This window comes from Carcharodon carcharias, chromosome 14 (assembly GCF_017639515.1).
Source record: "Carcharodon carcharias isolate sCarCar2 chromosome 14, sCarCar2.pri, whole genome shotgun sequence".
In the NCBI taxonomy this organism is placed as follows: domain Eukaryota; kingdom Metazoa; phylum Chordata; class Chondrichthyes; order Lamniformes; family Lamnidae; genus Carcharodon; species Carcharodon carcharias.
This window is the reverse complement of record NC_054480.1, coordinates 128643061-128655858: the sequence shown is the minus strand read 5'-3', so window position 1 is coordinate 128655858 and position 12798 is coordinate 128643061. Positions and strand designations below refer to the sequence as shown.

Here is a 12798-nt window from a genome sequence, read left to right as displayed (position 1 = left end):
CAAAGGACAGCAGACACATGGGAACACCACCACTTGCAAGTTCCCCTCCAAGCCACTCACCATCCTGACTTGAAAATATATCGCCATTCCTTCACTGTCACTGGGTCAAAATCCTGGAACTCCCACCCTAACAGCACTGTGGGTGTACCTACACCACATGGACTACAGCGGTTCAAGAAGGCAGTTCACCACTACCTTCTCAAGGGCAATTGGGATGGGCAATAAATGCTGACCCAGGCAGTGATGCCCACATTATGATGCCCCTCCCCTGTCAATCAAAGAGGGTTCACTGTTCAGCATCAAGCATGAAGAAAGACTGATGGGCAAAGCTGCTGGAATTTACCAGAAAAAAATAATCCCTTCAGAAAACAGGAGATTAGAAAAAGAAAATCCATGTCTTTGTGAAAAGTAATTGAAAATCTAATGCCCTAGTTTACTGCAAGGCAATGAGTTTCAGTTATATATGAATACTTGACACATTATAGTTGCCTGTTTGTTCTGCAGACTCTCTCCCTTCCAATATCATGGTATATTAAGAGACCCTGTCCTTTTGGAGTGCCTAATCTATAATGCCTTTTTAACGCTAGGGTGTAGATTTGGAATCCAACCCAGGCTGCTGAAATAAAGCCTTGCGTTGCACAGGAAATCAGGACGGAGGCTGTTCTTTCTCCAGCTCCTGTGAAGCATCAGTTCACAATATTGTCAAACTGTCATTGATTGTCACCTTACTTCTAATATGTATTTCACAGGATGCAGAATTGATCGTCAGATGTCGAAATATGGGCTGGATGTTTCAGTGACAGAGTCAGAGCGAGAGAACATCTGAGGAATTGCGGGATTTAAAATTTATATGTGATATTCAATGTGACTGTGGTCAGCGCCTCTGGTTTCACAGGAAGATTTGTTTTTTGGTCATGGACGTGGGCATCACTGGCTCAGCCAACACTTATTGCCCATCCCAAATTGCCTTTGTTCAGAGGGCATTTAAGAGTCAACCACATCACTGTGGATCTGGAGTCACATGTCGGCGAGATAAGGACAGCAGATTTCCTTCCCTAAAGGACATTAGCAAACCAACAATCATTTCATGGTCATTATTAGATTTTTAATTCCAGATTGTTATTGAACTCAAAATCTGCTGCAGCAGGATTCAAACCCAGGTCCCCAAAGACCCTGAATCTCTGGATGACTAGTTCAGTGACAATACCACTACAACATCGCCAGTTACTGGAGCTGCCGATGAATTTTCACCCCAGCCCCCTCCCCACTCATCACTGACCAGTTTATCAATGGGGTCTTTTAACAGGGGGTAGGCCCCTAATTTATTTATTTAAAAAGGCCTTAAAAACAAAACAGGCCGCACAGATTTGACAGTGGGCCCAAAGCCTGCACAATTTTCACACAGGCCACCATGCCACTAAATTGCTTTGCACAAGGCACACACCCAAAAGACAGATGCAGCTTGTACCAATTTCCACAATCTCTATGTTAAGACAGGGGCCCAGATGTCAACAGCCCAAAGCCAAGCACAAAGGTCAGAGGGCTGGTTGCTCTCCTGAAACCTAACAGGGCATTTAATTTCAATTTCGAAAATGTTATGAAATTCATAGCACTTCTATGTTGTACAAGTCTTGCACAGTGTGCCCTGAACCAACATCATGAAAAGCAGATTATCTGGTCATTATCACCTTGTTATTTGTGGGAGCTTGCTGTGCACAAATTTGCTGCTGTGTTTCCTACATTATAACAGTGGCCGCACTTCTCAAATAATTCATTGGCTGCAAACTTTGGGAGGTCGTGGAAGTCGCTATATAAATGCAAGCCTTTCTTTAACAGCACCAAGATCCAGAAAATGTAGCATGAGCCATTGTACAGGGTCAGCTTGGAGATGTAATGCTCCAAGTCTACCAGCAGGGGAGGTGTAGAGTCACTCGCGACCAAACATCTCTTGATCACTGCCCCTCGATCTGCCCCTTGTTCCAGCCTCCCTCCCTTGGCAATGAGAGAGCTGGGATACATTAACGATCCCTCTCCCTACTTTTACCCAGAGAAATACTTTGCATGCTCTTTCCTGAGGGGAAGCAAGTTGACTTCCATCTTGACAACCCCTTCTGATAACATGACAATGCATGTGGAGGACTCCCAGGTACCGACTAACTCTTTGCAGCCTTCCTGAGAGCAGACCCTCAAAGAAGGTACTCATGACCCATTGGCAAATGAGTGAAACAGGATCAGATCACCAACCAAGTGGACTGAGAAAAGACAATTGGGTCCATTGAGACCATCCCTTCTGCAGATAGTGGACAATCTTCTCAGTCGGGGAGTTTTCCAGCCTCCATTGTATGTAACTTGCAAACAAAAGAGAAGGATTGATGATACTAAAAAGGAAGACTTGTATTTAAATAGCACTTTTCACAACCACCTGATGGCTCAAAGCACTTTACAGCCAATGAAATACTTCTGAAGTGTAATCACTGTTGTAAGGTAGGAAATGCAACTGATTTGTGCACAGCAAGATTCCACAAACAGCAAGATGATAGTGACTGGATATCTGTTTTTGGGATGTTGACTGAGGGATAGATTTTTGTCAAGATACTGGGGAGAACTCCCCTGCTCTTCTTTGAAGTAGTGGCTATGGGGTCTTTTACGTCCACCTGAGAGAGCAGATGGGGCATCAGTTTAACCTCTCATCCGAGAGACAGCATACAGTGCAGCACTCCCTCAGTACTGCTCTGGAGTGTCAGCCTTGGCTTTTGCGCCCAGGCCTTGGATTGGGACTTGAACCTAGAAAAGTGTGAATCAGGGGCAGAACTGCTACCGACTGTAAGGCTGACATGTAATGCTAGCTCTTTTAGTTGTACTAGAGATTAATGAACTAGACCTGGCAAAGATCCTTAATGTACCAGTACTAAGGAAATGTTGGTTAATGCAGCATTACATACAGTTGTGGTGTCAGTGCTTAATCCTCTAGTACTTTCTCCTGAACCTATCATCTCGAACACTGGGTTTATATAGACATTAAATTAGACATAGGTTTGGTATGTCAGCAGTGGCTCAATGGGCAGAACTCTCACCTCTGGGTCAGGAGGTTTGTTCATCAGACTGATTCCTGGGATGGCAGGATTGTCATAAAAGGAGAGATTGGGTCAGCTAGGCCTGTATTCACTGGAGTTTAGAAGAATGAGAGGGTATCTCTTTGAAAAGTATAAAATTGTGACAGGGATGGACAGATTGGCTGCAGGGGTATTTCCTCTGGTTGGGGGGGGGGGGGGTCTAGAACAGGGGGTCCCAATCTCAGGATATGGTGTAGGCCATTTAGGACTGAGATGAGGAGAAACTTCTTTACTCAGAGGGTGGCGAACCTATGGAATCGTCTACCACAGAAGGCTGTGGAGGCCAAGTCACTGAATATATTGAAGAAGGAAATAGATAGATTTCTACACTGTAAAGGCATTAAGGGGAGTGAGGAGAGAGCGGGAGTATGGCATTGAGATAGAGGATCAGCCATGATCAAATTGAATGACGGAGCAGGCTCGAAGGGCTGAAAGACCTACTCCTGTTCCTATTTTCTATGTTTCTATGCAGTTGTAGTTTCAAGACTTAAAATACAAAATCTAGGCCTATGTCCCAGTCCAGTACCTGTGGGAGGGCTGCAGTGTTGGTGGTGCCAAATTTCAGATGAGACATTAAACAAAGGCCCTGTCTGCTCTCTCAGGTAGATGTGAAAAGCGGCATGGTACCCATTTGAGGAAGAGCAGAGCATCCTCTAGAGTGTCCTGGGCTGATAGTTATCCTTCAACCAACATCACTAGTTCATCAACGTGTTAGCTGGTCATTATCACATTGCTGTTTTGGGGAGCTGGCACAAATTGGTTCCTGAATTTCCTACATTGCAACAGTGACACAACTTCAAAAAGTACTTTATTAGCTGTACAGCACTTTGCAATGTGCTAAGGTTGTGAAAAGCGCTGTTTAAATGCAAGTTAATTTCTAAGCAGGCATTCCGAACAAAATTCAGTAGGCAGAACAGACATTTAAGAAGAACTCTCCATGCTATCTTTCTGAAACAGAGCATCAGTATCTGCTGTTGACTCTCCTCTCTCAGCAAAGCACAGTGCTCATATTTCTTGGCAGAAAGCAGCTGGTCATCAAATATTGATGATTGTCGGCACTTGATCTACTGCCTTGCAACTGAAATCCAATTTTATGTTGATCCCTGTAAACGAGGAGCAGCAGAGAAATGGTCCTTTATTAATGACTACACCCTTTCGACCTTCCCAAATCAAACTAGAAAAAAAAATAGATAAAGCAAACAAGGCAAAGCGAGGATATTCCAAACAACTTTGCTCCAAAAGCTCTAGAATAAGAAGAACAAGTCACCAGCTACCCTCAGCCCTATCTCCGTAACCTGCTGCAGACCTGTCACGCTCCAAGGTCTCTCCTTTCCTTCCACTCTTGCCTCATGCCACCATGGACAGCCGTGCCTTCAGCTGTCGAGACTCCGCACCCTGAAACTCCCTCCCCAAACCTCTTCACCTCTTTTTCTCCCTTTAAGATGTTCCCTAAAACTTTCTCCTTTGACCTGCCCTAATGGGCCGGAACTTCCTCGGAATGACAACCAGCATGGGGTTGCCACCCTGTGCCCAATTATTTACCTTGGTTTTTCTTCAATCCTGTCTCGCCCGGCCTTCCAACTCAGGTCGGGTGAGTCCAATTGGTGCAGCGCGTTCCCAGGGCACAGCAGGAGAGTCGAAGGGAAGGAGGCCACACCCCCTTTTCTACAGCGGTAGATGCTGTAAACCAGGTAAGTTTAAAGGTGCAGTGAAATTTAAAGGTCCTTGACAGGCCAGGGAAAAGGTAAGTGTCTAAGGTAACTGGACAGGGTTTGAGGGGTGGGGCGATAGGAAGGCAGGGGGAGTCGGAGGTCAGGAGGCTAGAGTTCGGGGTTCAGAGGATGGGAGTTGCAGGTCGGGGTGTCGGAGGTCGTGGTGGGCGAGGTTGGGTGATCAGGGGCCAGAGGTCGGGATTGGGCCTCAGTTTGGGTCTGTGGGGTGGGGTGGGGGGGGGGGGGGGGGGGGGGGGGGGGCGGCGGGTGGAGGGAAGGGTGTCGGGCCTTGGGGAAGGGGGTGGGGTCAGGCATCGTGGGGGGGGCAGTCGGGCTATGGAGGGGGCGGGCATCAGGCTGCAAGTTGGGTCGGGTTGGGCTTGGGTGGGGGTGAGAGTTGGGGCTGCCAGGGTGAGGGAGGAGATCCGGGTGAATCCCATTGGGGTGGCCAGTGGGAGACCCCTGGGGGGTCAGGGGTGGGGTGATAGACCAGTCATGGGCTGGGAGAGTCCCCTGGAGGGTAGGGGGTGTGGGGTTTGAGGCGTCCCCTGGAGGGTCAGTCTGGGTCTGTACAATAGTTTCCCAGAACTTTTTAGTAGTTTTAATCCTTCTAGCATTTTCTGGGTAACTATTGATGTAACCCCAATCGGAACTATCCGAAGTTCGTGATTTAAATCGCATTTTCAGATGGTTCCTAGCACAGGCAATTCCCAGAGGAAATTTGCACTTCTGGGCAATTGCCATGTGAACCTTACCTGTGAACTTCCAAAGGGGGTTCCCCAGCACATCTCTGGGGTAACCTCCCTTCCCTCCGCCCCAGCCCGACACTGGGGAGCTCAGATGTTAAGGCCCTATATCTCCTCACATGGTATGGTGCCAATTTTTGTCAGATCTCCCTCCTGTGAACTTAGGGCATTTCTGCAATATTAAAGGTGCTATATAAATGCAAGGTCGTTGTTGTAAGTAGGATGTCTTGTCAGCTTCCAGTCTCAATCTCAATCTCTTCTCTCTCCTCACACCCAGAAGATGCTTGGAGGTATAGCTTCTGCAGGCACTGACCACAATCCAGTACCTCCCTCAAGTGAGTAATTTTCATGCACGACTTGGGGCAGTGTGCATTGGTGGGCAATTCAACTGCCGAAGCCAGCACCAGTGCCCCCTCCCCAGCGCCGCCCCCCACCCCCCCACCAAGTCTTACCCTCACCTGATGCCCACCCATACTTTTCAGTAAAGTTAATCCCACAATGATCCTGAGGGAACATCAAAGTGATTTTCCCCTCCCTCCCAACTAGTTCATGCCAATTGTAACTGTCCACTTGCCCCTCCAGCCAACCCCCTCCCCACTCAGGCTGACTGCCCAAGGTGCCTCATAGAGAATAGAACAGAAACCAAGCCGACTTTAAGGAAGATCCTTGCAGAGGAGGTGAAGGTGGAGAGACGGAGGAGTTGAGGAAGGAAATAGGCATAGCCGTTGAAGGTGTTGCTGCCAATGGTAGAGCGAGAGACAACAACTTCAGATGAGGTTATTGGGGAGGACAGGTGGAGAAATGGTCCAATAAAAAACATTTAATGAGATTTAAACTTCGAAAACAAAGAGATATTGGAAAAATAAAATAACTCTGCTCCTCTGCAGAAAGTGGTGGCACTCAATAATCTATCTTAATAGGATGATTCTCCGATATTTCCAAAGAATATTAACACAGTGATATGAAATTCTTCTGTCCAGTGTTTTAATAAAGCTTTAACCAAATTTCAATTCAACCAAGCACCAACAAAATTCAAATCGTTTTTAGATTGCCAGAGCTGCATGCATCGACTTCCATCAAACAGTGTAATAAAGAACGCCACCTTTAATGAGGGCAGCCAAGTTTCCTAGAGATTGGCAAGCACAATATCCTATTGTATATTATTAGGATCAAAGCAGAACTCCCAACCCATCAAATTCCATTGCAGAGTGAGTTTGCCCAATTCCCAATCAAGTTCAACCTACAAAGCAGATGGAAACCTCATAACTCCTGTGTGAAATATGTACTTTTATACGATTTTATTCATAGACTAGAGTTGTTGAATGGCCACCAAGTGTGTACGGTGATGGCAATTTTCTGAACCTGAGGTTTGTTGAAATTGTGTGTGTGTGTGTGTGTGTCCATGTGAGTCTGAGTGCATGAGTGAGCATGTGTGTGTGGAAGAGTATGTGAGGGTGTGAATCTGTGTGTGTGTGTTTGGGCGTATATTTGCGAGCGTGCGTATTTGATTGTGTGTTTGTATGTGTGTGACTGAGTGTGTGTATGTTTTTCTGTCAGGGTGTGTGAGTGTGAGAGTGTATCTGAGTGGTGATGAACATGTATGTGTGAATGTGTGTTAGAGGGTGTATGTGAGTGTGTGTGTGTGTGTGTGTGTGTGTGAGCATGTATTTGTGAGTGTGTGTGACAAGCATGTGAAAGTTGTATGTGTATGTGCCTGACCGTGAATATATGAGCTTGTCTCTGTGTATCTGACTCTGTGCATCTGAGTTTGTGTCTGGGTGTGAATTTGAGCGCATAAGTGTATGTGTCGGTGACTGCGTGTGTGTATGTATGTCTGGTAATGTGTCTGTGACTGTGTGTGTGTATGTCTGGGAGTTTGTCTGTGACTGTGTGTGTGTATGTATGTCTGGTAGTGTGTCTGTGACTGCGTGTATGTATGTATGTCTGGGAGTGTGTCTGTGACTGCGTGTGTGTATGTATGTCTGGGAGTGTGTCTGTGACTGTGTGTATGTATGTATGTCTGGGAATGTGTCTGTGACTGTGTGTGTATGTATGTCTGGGAGTGTGTCTGTGACTGCGTGTGTGTATGTCTGGGAGTGTGTCTGTGACTGCGTGTGTGTATGTCTGGGAGTGTGTCTGTGACTGCGTGTGTGTATGTCTGGGAGTGTGTCTGTGACTGTGTGTGTGTATGTATGTCTGGGAGTGTGTCTGTGACTGCGTGTGTGTATGTATGTCTGGGAGTGTGTCTGTGACTGCGTGTGTGTATGTATGTCTGGGAGTGTGTCTGTGACTGCGTGTGTGTATGTATGTCTGGGAATGTGTCTGTGACTGCGTGTATGTATGTATGTCTGGGAGTGTGTCTGTGACTGCATGTGTGTATGTATGTCTGGGAGTGTGTCTGTGACTGCATGTGTGTATGTATGTCTGGGAATGTGTCTGTGACTGCGTGTATGTATGTATGTCTGGGAGTGTGTCTGTGACTGCGTGTGTGTATGTATGTCTGGGAGTGTGTCTGTGACTGCGTGTGTGTATGTATGTCTGGGAGTGTGTCTGTGACTGCGTGTGTGTATGTATGTCTGGGAGTGTGTCTGTGACTGCGTGTGTGTATGTATGTCTGGGAGTGTGTCTGTGACTGCGTGTGTGTATGTATGTCTGGGAGTGTGTCTGTGACTGCGTGTGTGTATGTATGTCTGGGAGTGTGTCTGTGACTGTGTGTGTGTATGTATGTCTGGGAGTGTGTCTGTGACTGTGTGTGCGTGTGGGTGTGACTTTGGGCAGACTTTTGCCCTTGGCGTGCAGGCTCAGCGGGGGTGGGTGGGGTTAGTTGGGTGCCCACAATCGGCACCGCACCACAACTTCACGCTGATGGGCCAATTAAGGCCCGCCCGGCATAAAACACGAGTGGCAGCTCTCAGCACTACCTGGGGGGGGGCAAGCGGGCCAAAGCATTCTTAAAAAATAAAAATAAAAATGTAATAAAACATGTCCCCACTCATGTGACTCTGTCACATGAGCAGGGACATGCTATTAATTCAAATGTGAAACTTTTATTTTATTTTTATTTGCTTTTGGAAACTTCACTTTGCCCTTGGATGAGGATTCCAAAAGAATGCAAAGGTCGCTTGACCCTTTGGCCTGCTGCCAACTGTTAGGTTAGAAGGGCAGCAAAAAATTTAGCTTAATTGATTATTTAATGGCTTTGTCAGGCTTTTTAATTGTTGGTGGGCGCACTGCCAACTCCAATGCACACGCGCCAACTGAACTATTGCGCAACTGCGCGTTGACATACAGCAGGCTTGGCCAACATCAATGCGCGTCATTTCACGCTCGAGTGGGTCAGGCGCAGGCCAGCCCGCCAAGCAAAAATGTCTGCCCTTTGTGTCTGTGACTGTGTGTGTGTGTGTGTGTGTGTGTGTGTGTGTGTGTGTGTCTGCAGGAGTGTGTCTATGAATGTGTGTTATGTGTGTGTGAGAATGTATCTATGAATGTGTGTTATGTGTATGTGGGAGTGTGTCTGTGAATGTGTGTCTATATGTGTGGAACTGTGTCTGTGAATGTGTGTATATGTGTGTGGGAGTGTGTCTGTGACTGTGTCTGTATTTGTGGGAGTGTGTCTGTGAATGTGTGTGTGGGAGCATGTCTGTGAATGTGTGTATGTGTGCGTGGGAGTGTGTCTGTGATTGTGTGCCTGTATGTGTGGGAGCGTGTCTGTGAATGTGTATATGTGTGTGTGGGAGTGTGTCTGTGACTGTTTGTCTGTATGTGTGGGAGTATGTCTGTGAATGTGTGCATGTGTGTGTGTCTGTGAATGTGTGTGTTGGAGTGTGTCTGTGAATGTGTGTCTGTACGTGTGGGACGGTGTCTGTGAATGTGTGTCTGTATGTGTGGGAGTGTCTGTGAATGTGTGTCTGTATGTGTGGAAGTGTGTCTGTGAATCTATGTATATGTGTGTGGGAGTGTCTGTGAATGGTTGTGTGTGGGTGTGTCTGTTAATGTGTGTGTGTGTGTGTGTGTGTATCTGTTAATGTGTGTGTGTGTGTGTGTGTGTGTGTTTGTGTGGGTGTGTCAGTGAATGTGTGTCTGTATGTGTGGAACTTTGCCTGTGAATGTATGTCTGTGTGTGTGGGTGTGTCTGTGTGTGTGGGTGTGTGTCTGTGACTGTGTGTCTGTACGTGTGGGTGTGTGTCTGTGAATGTGTGTCTGTGTGTGTGGGTGTGTGTCTGTGACTTGTGTCTTTGTGTGTGTGTGTGTGTGTCTGTGTGTGTGTGTGTGCATGTGTGTGTGTCTGTGAATGTGTGTAGCTGTGTGTGAGAATGTGTCTGTGACTGTGTATGTATGTGTGACAGTGTGTTTGTAAATGTATGTATATGTGTGTGGGAGTGTGTCTGTGACTGTTTGTTATGTGTGTCAGGGAGTGTGTCTGTGACTGTGTGTTATGTGTGTTGGGGAGTGTGTCTATGACTGTGTGTTATGTGTGTCAGGGAGTGTGTCTGTGACTGTGTGTTATGTGTGTCGGGGAGTGTATCTATGACTGTGTGTGTGGGAGTGTGTCTGTGACTGTGTTATGTGTGTCGGGGAGTGTGTCTGTGACTGTGTGTTATGTCTGTGTCTAGCTGTCAGCTGAGATGGAAATCGACTCCAAAGCTCTCTCTAGGTAATGTTCCGCCGACCTCCATTGGCAATGGAGCTGTGACCAACACTAGTGTTGCCTTCAGGTGAAGAGAAAAGAAAGCGGAAGAACAGAATGACTAGAAAGTGAAACGGAAGAGGAGCTGTCAGTCGAGGCCGTGATTTGCACTGTGGTAACCGGTTGAGAGCTCAGCATCCTGACACTTCAGAGCGACACCCTGTGTACAGCAGCCTGACTGCTTGTCATCTCCCTGTAACAGAAACTCCTCTCAGCACCCTGCCAGCAAGTGCTTTGAAGACCCTGCCAGCATTTCAAAATAAAGAACCTTTGAACACTTTGGCAGTAAGACTATTATTTCTCAAAAAAAACCTTTCTTAGCTAGAGCTAATCATTGTTTGGGAGGTGGGGGCTGCAGGGAGGGAAATGTACACTGGCCTGAGGGAAGAGACTACTGGAAACATTTTTAGGAAGAAATTTAATACTACCTAATTAAATTCTACCTATCCCAGATGCAGGGCTCAAAATGCAATTAAATCCATGTCCAGACCATACTCTGGTTTTACAATCTTGGCTGACTGCTTTTAATTTTAAATATTGCAGAGCACACAGATTGCTAACAATAAGAGGCGACAGTCAATTGTCTTTGTGTATTTCTGTACGATCTTTGACAGGACAGTTAATGCTACACAGAATCACAGAGTTGACAGCTCAAGAAACTGGGCATTCAGCCCCACTGGTCCGTGCCTGTGTTTATGCTCCACACGAGCCTCCTCCCACCTCCCTCTTCATCTCACCCCATCAACATATCCTTCTATTCCTTTCTCCTTCATGTGTTTATCCGACTTCCCCTGAAATGTATCCAAGCTATTCACCTCAGCCGCTCCCTGTGGCGAGTCCCACATTCTGACCATTCACTGGGTGAAGAGGCTTTTCCTGAATTCCTGGTTGGAATTATTAGAAGATAAGAACATAATCTAGATGAGGCCCATGTGACCCTTTAGCCTGTTCCACCATTCAACAAGGCCATGGCTGCTTTCCTACCTCCCCTCCTCTTTCCTGCACTAACCCCATATCCCTAAATTCCTCCAGTGTCTAAAAATTACAATTAGTGACCACCTTATATCTATGGCCCTTGGTTCTGGTCCCCTCACAAGTGCAGACATCTTCTCTATGTCTACCTGATTAAACCCTTTCAGAATTTTAAAGGGTTTGATTAGATCATCCCTCAGCCTTCCTGTTTTCCAGGAAAAAGGGCCTCAGCTGATAAAGTGTACTCTCTCCGTCCCGGTGTCATTCTTGTGAATCTTCTCTGCACCTTCTCCAGTTGCCTCTCACCAGTACCTTTGATCAGAAGCACCTTTAAGATGCTTCTCACTAATTTTAACCCAGCTGGGCTTCTTTGGGTCTGTCAGAGGTGCAGTCTGACAATCCCCTTCACATGTCAGCATCTCGACACCACGTCCGAAATGGGGGCTAGACAGTTAACTTGAGAAAGAGAAGGGCGAAAGGGCATTTGATGGGATGAATTCGTTGTCAGCTGTGGCTCAGTGGGTGAGTCTTGCCTCTGAACCAGGAAGTCGCTCCAGGGCTTGAGCACGAAATCTAGGCTGGCACTCTAATGTCGCACTGAGGGGTGAACTGCATTCAGGTGAGACAAACTATAGGACCGTGGGCAGGATTTTACCTCCTGTGGGTGGGCGGGTAAGTGCCCAACCTAAGCAGGCATAAAATAGTGTGCGATGACATCGGGCAAGCGTCCTGACATCATGGCGCACTCGAGCGATATTTCGGTCAGCGGGCAACGCGTGAGAGTTGGCAGCGTGTCTACTGACAATTAAGAGGCTTAATAGAGGCCATTGATCCATTAATTAAAAGCTATTTTTCGCTGATCGTCCAACCTCATGGTTGACGGGCGGCTGAATCATCCAGGCGGCCTTATGAATTTTTAGCAAACCTCATCCACGGGCCGGATGAGGTTTCCATCATTACATAAAAAGTATTCATTTTTGGGGGGCAGAATTTTTATCCTGTTTATGTTATTGTGAGTGAGAACCATGTCAGGACACTTTTTTCAGATTTTAAAAGTCATTAGTTCTGAGTTTACAATTCTTCAGCACCCACCCCCCCCCCCCCCAACCACATCTCTGCTTTCAGGGAGCTTTCAGTGCGCCCTCCCCCACGCATGCGCAGACTTCACCGCTCGCCCTCTTCCCGCCCCCACCCCGGCAGCGCCGGGGTTCTCACCACGCGTTTGGCCCGCCAGCGGTCAGGGGCCAATCACGGACGACGAGCCATTTCCCAGCCAATCCCAGGCCCGCCTGATGACCCGGAAATCCTGCCCGTAAGGCGTAGGGGCAGAAGTGGGCCATTCAGCCCTTCGAGTCTGCTCTGTCATTCAATGACATCATGTCCTCAACTCCACTTTCCTGCCTTTTCCCCATGACTGAGGCCCCATCTACCGTCTCCCATAGATGTAAAAGATCTTATGGCTCTATTTCAGAGAGGAGCAGGGTAGGTCTCCCTGGGGTCTAATACTTGCCCCCCAATTAACAATTAAGATAAACTGAGCATTTAATTCATTGCTGTTTGTGGGGTCT

General features: G+C 47.1%; 1 protein-coding gene across 1 annotated transcript in view; it reads right to left on the bottom strand.

Annotated features, from left to right (window-relative positions):
• The window catches only part of ncanb (neurocan b), a 161932-nt gene extending 159913 nt beyond the window's left edge, over positions 1-2019 (bottom strand). The window contains exon 1 of the mRNA XM_041205542.1: positions 1760-2019. Within this exon, the coding sequence (XP_041061476.1) occupies positions 1760-2019 (260 nt within the window). The remainder of the gene's footprint in view (positions 1-1759) is intronic.
• Between the last annotated feature and the right edge of the window lie 10779 nt (positions 2020-12798).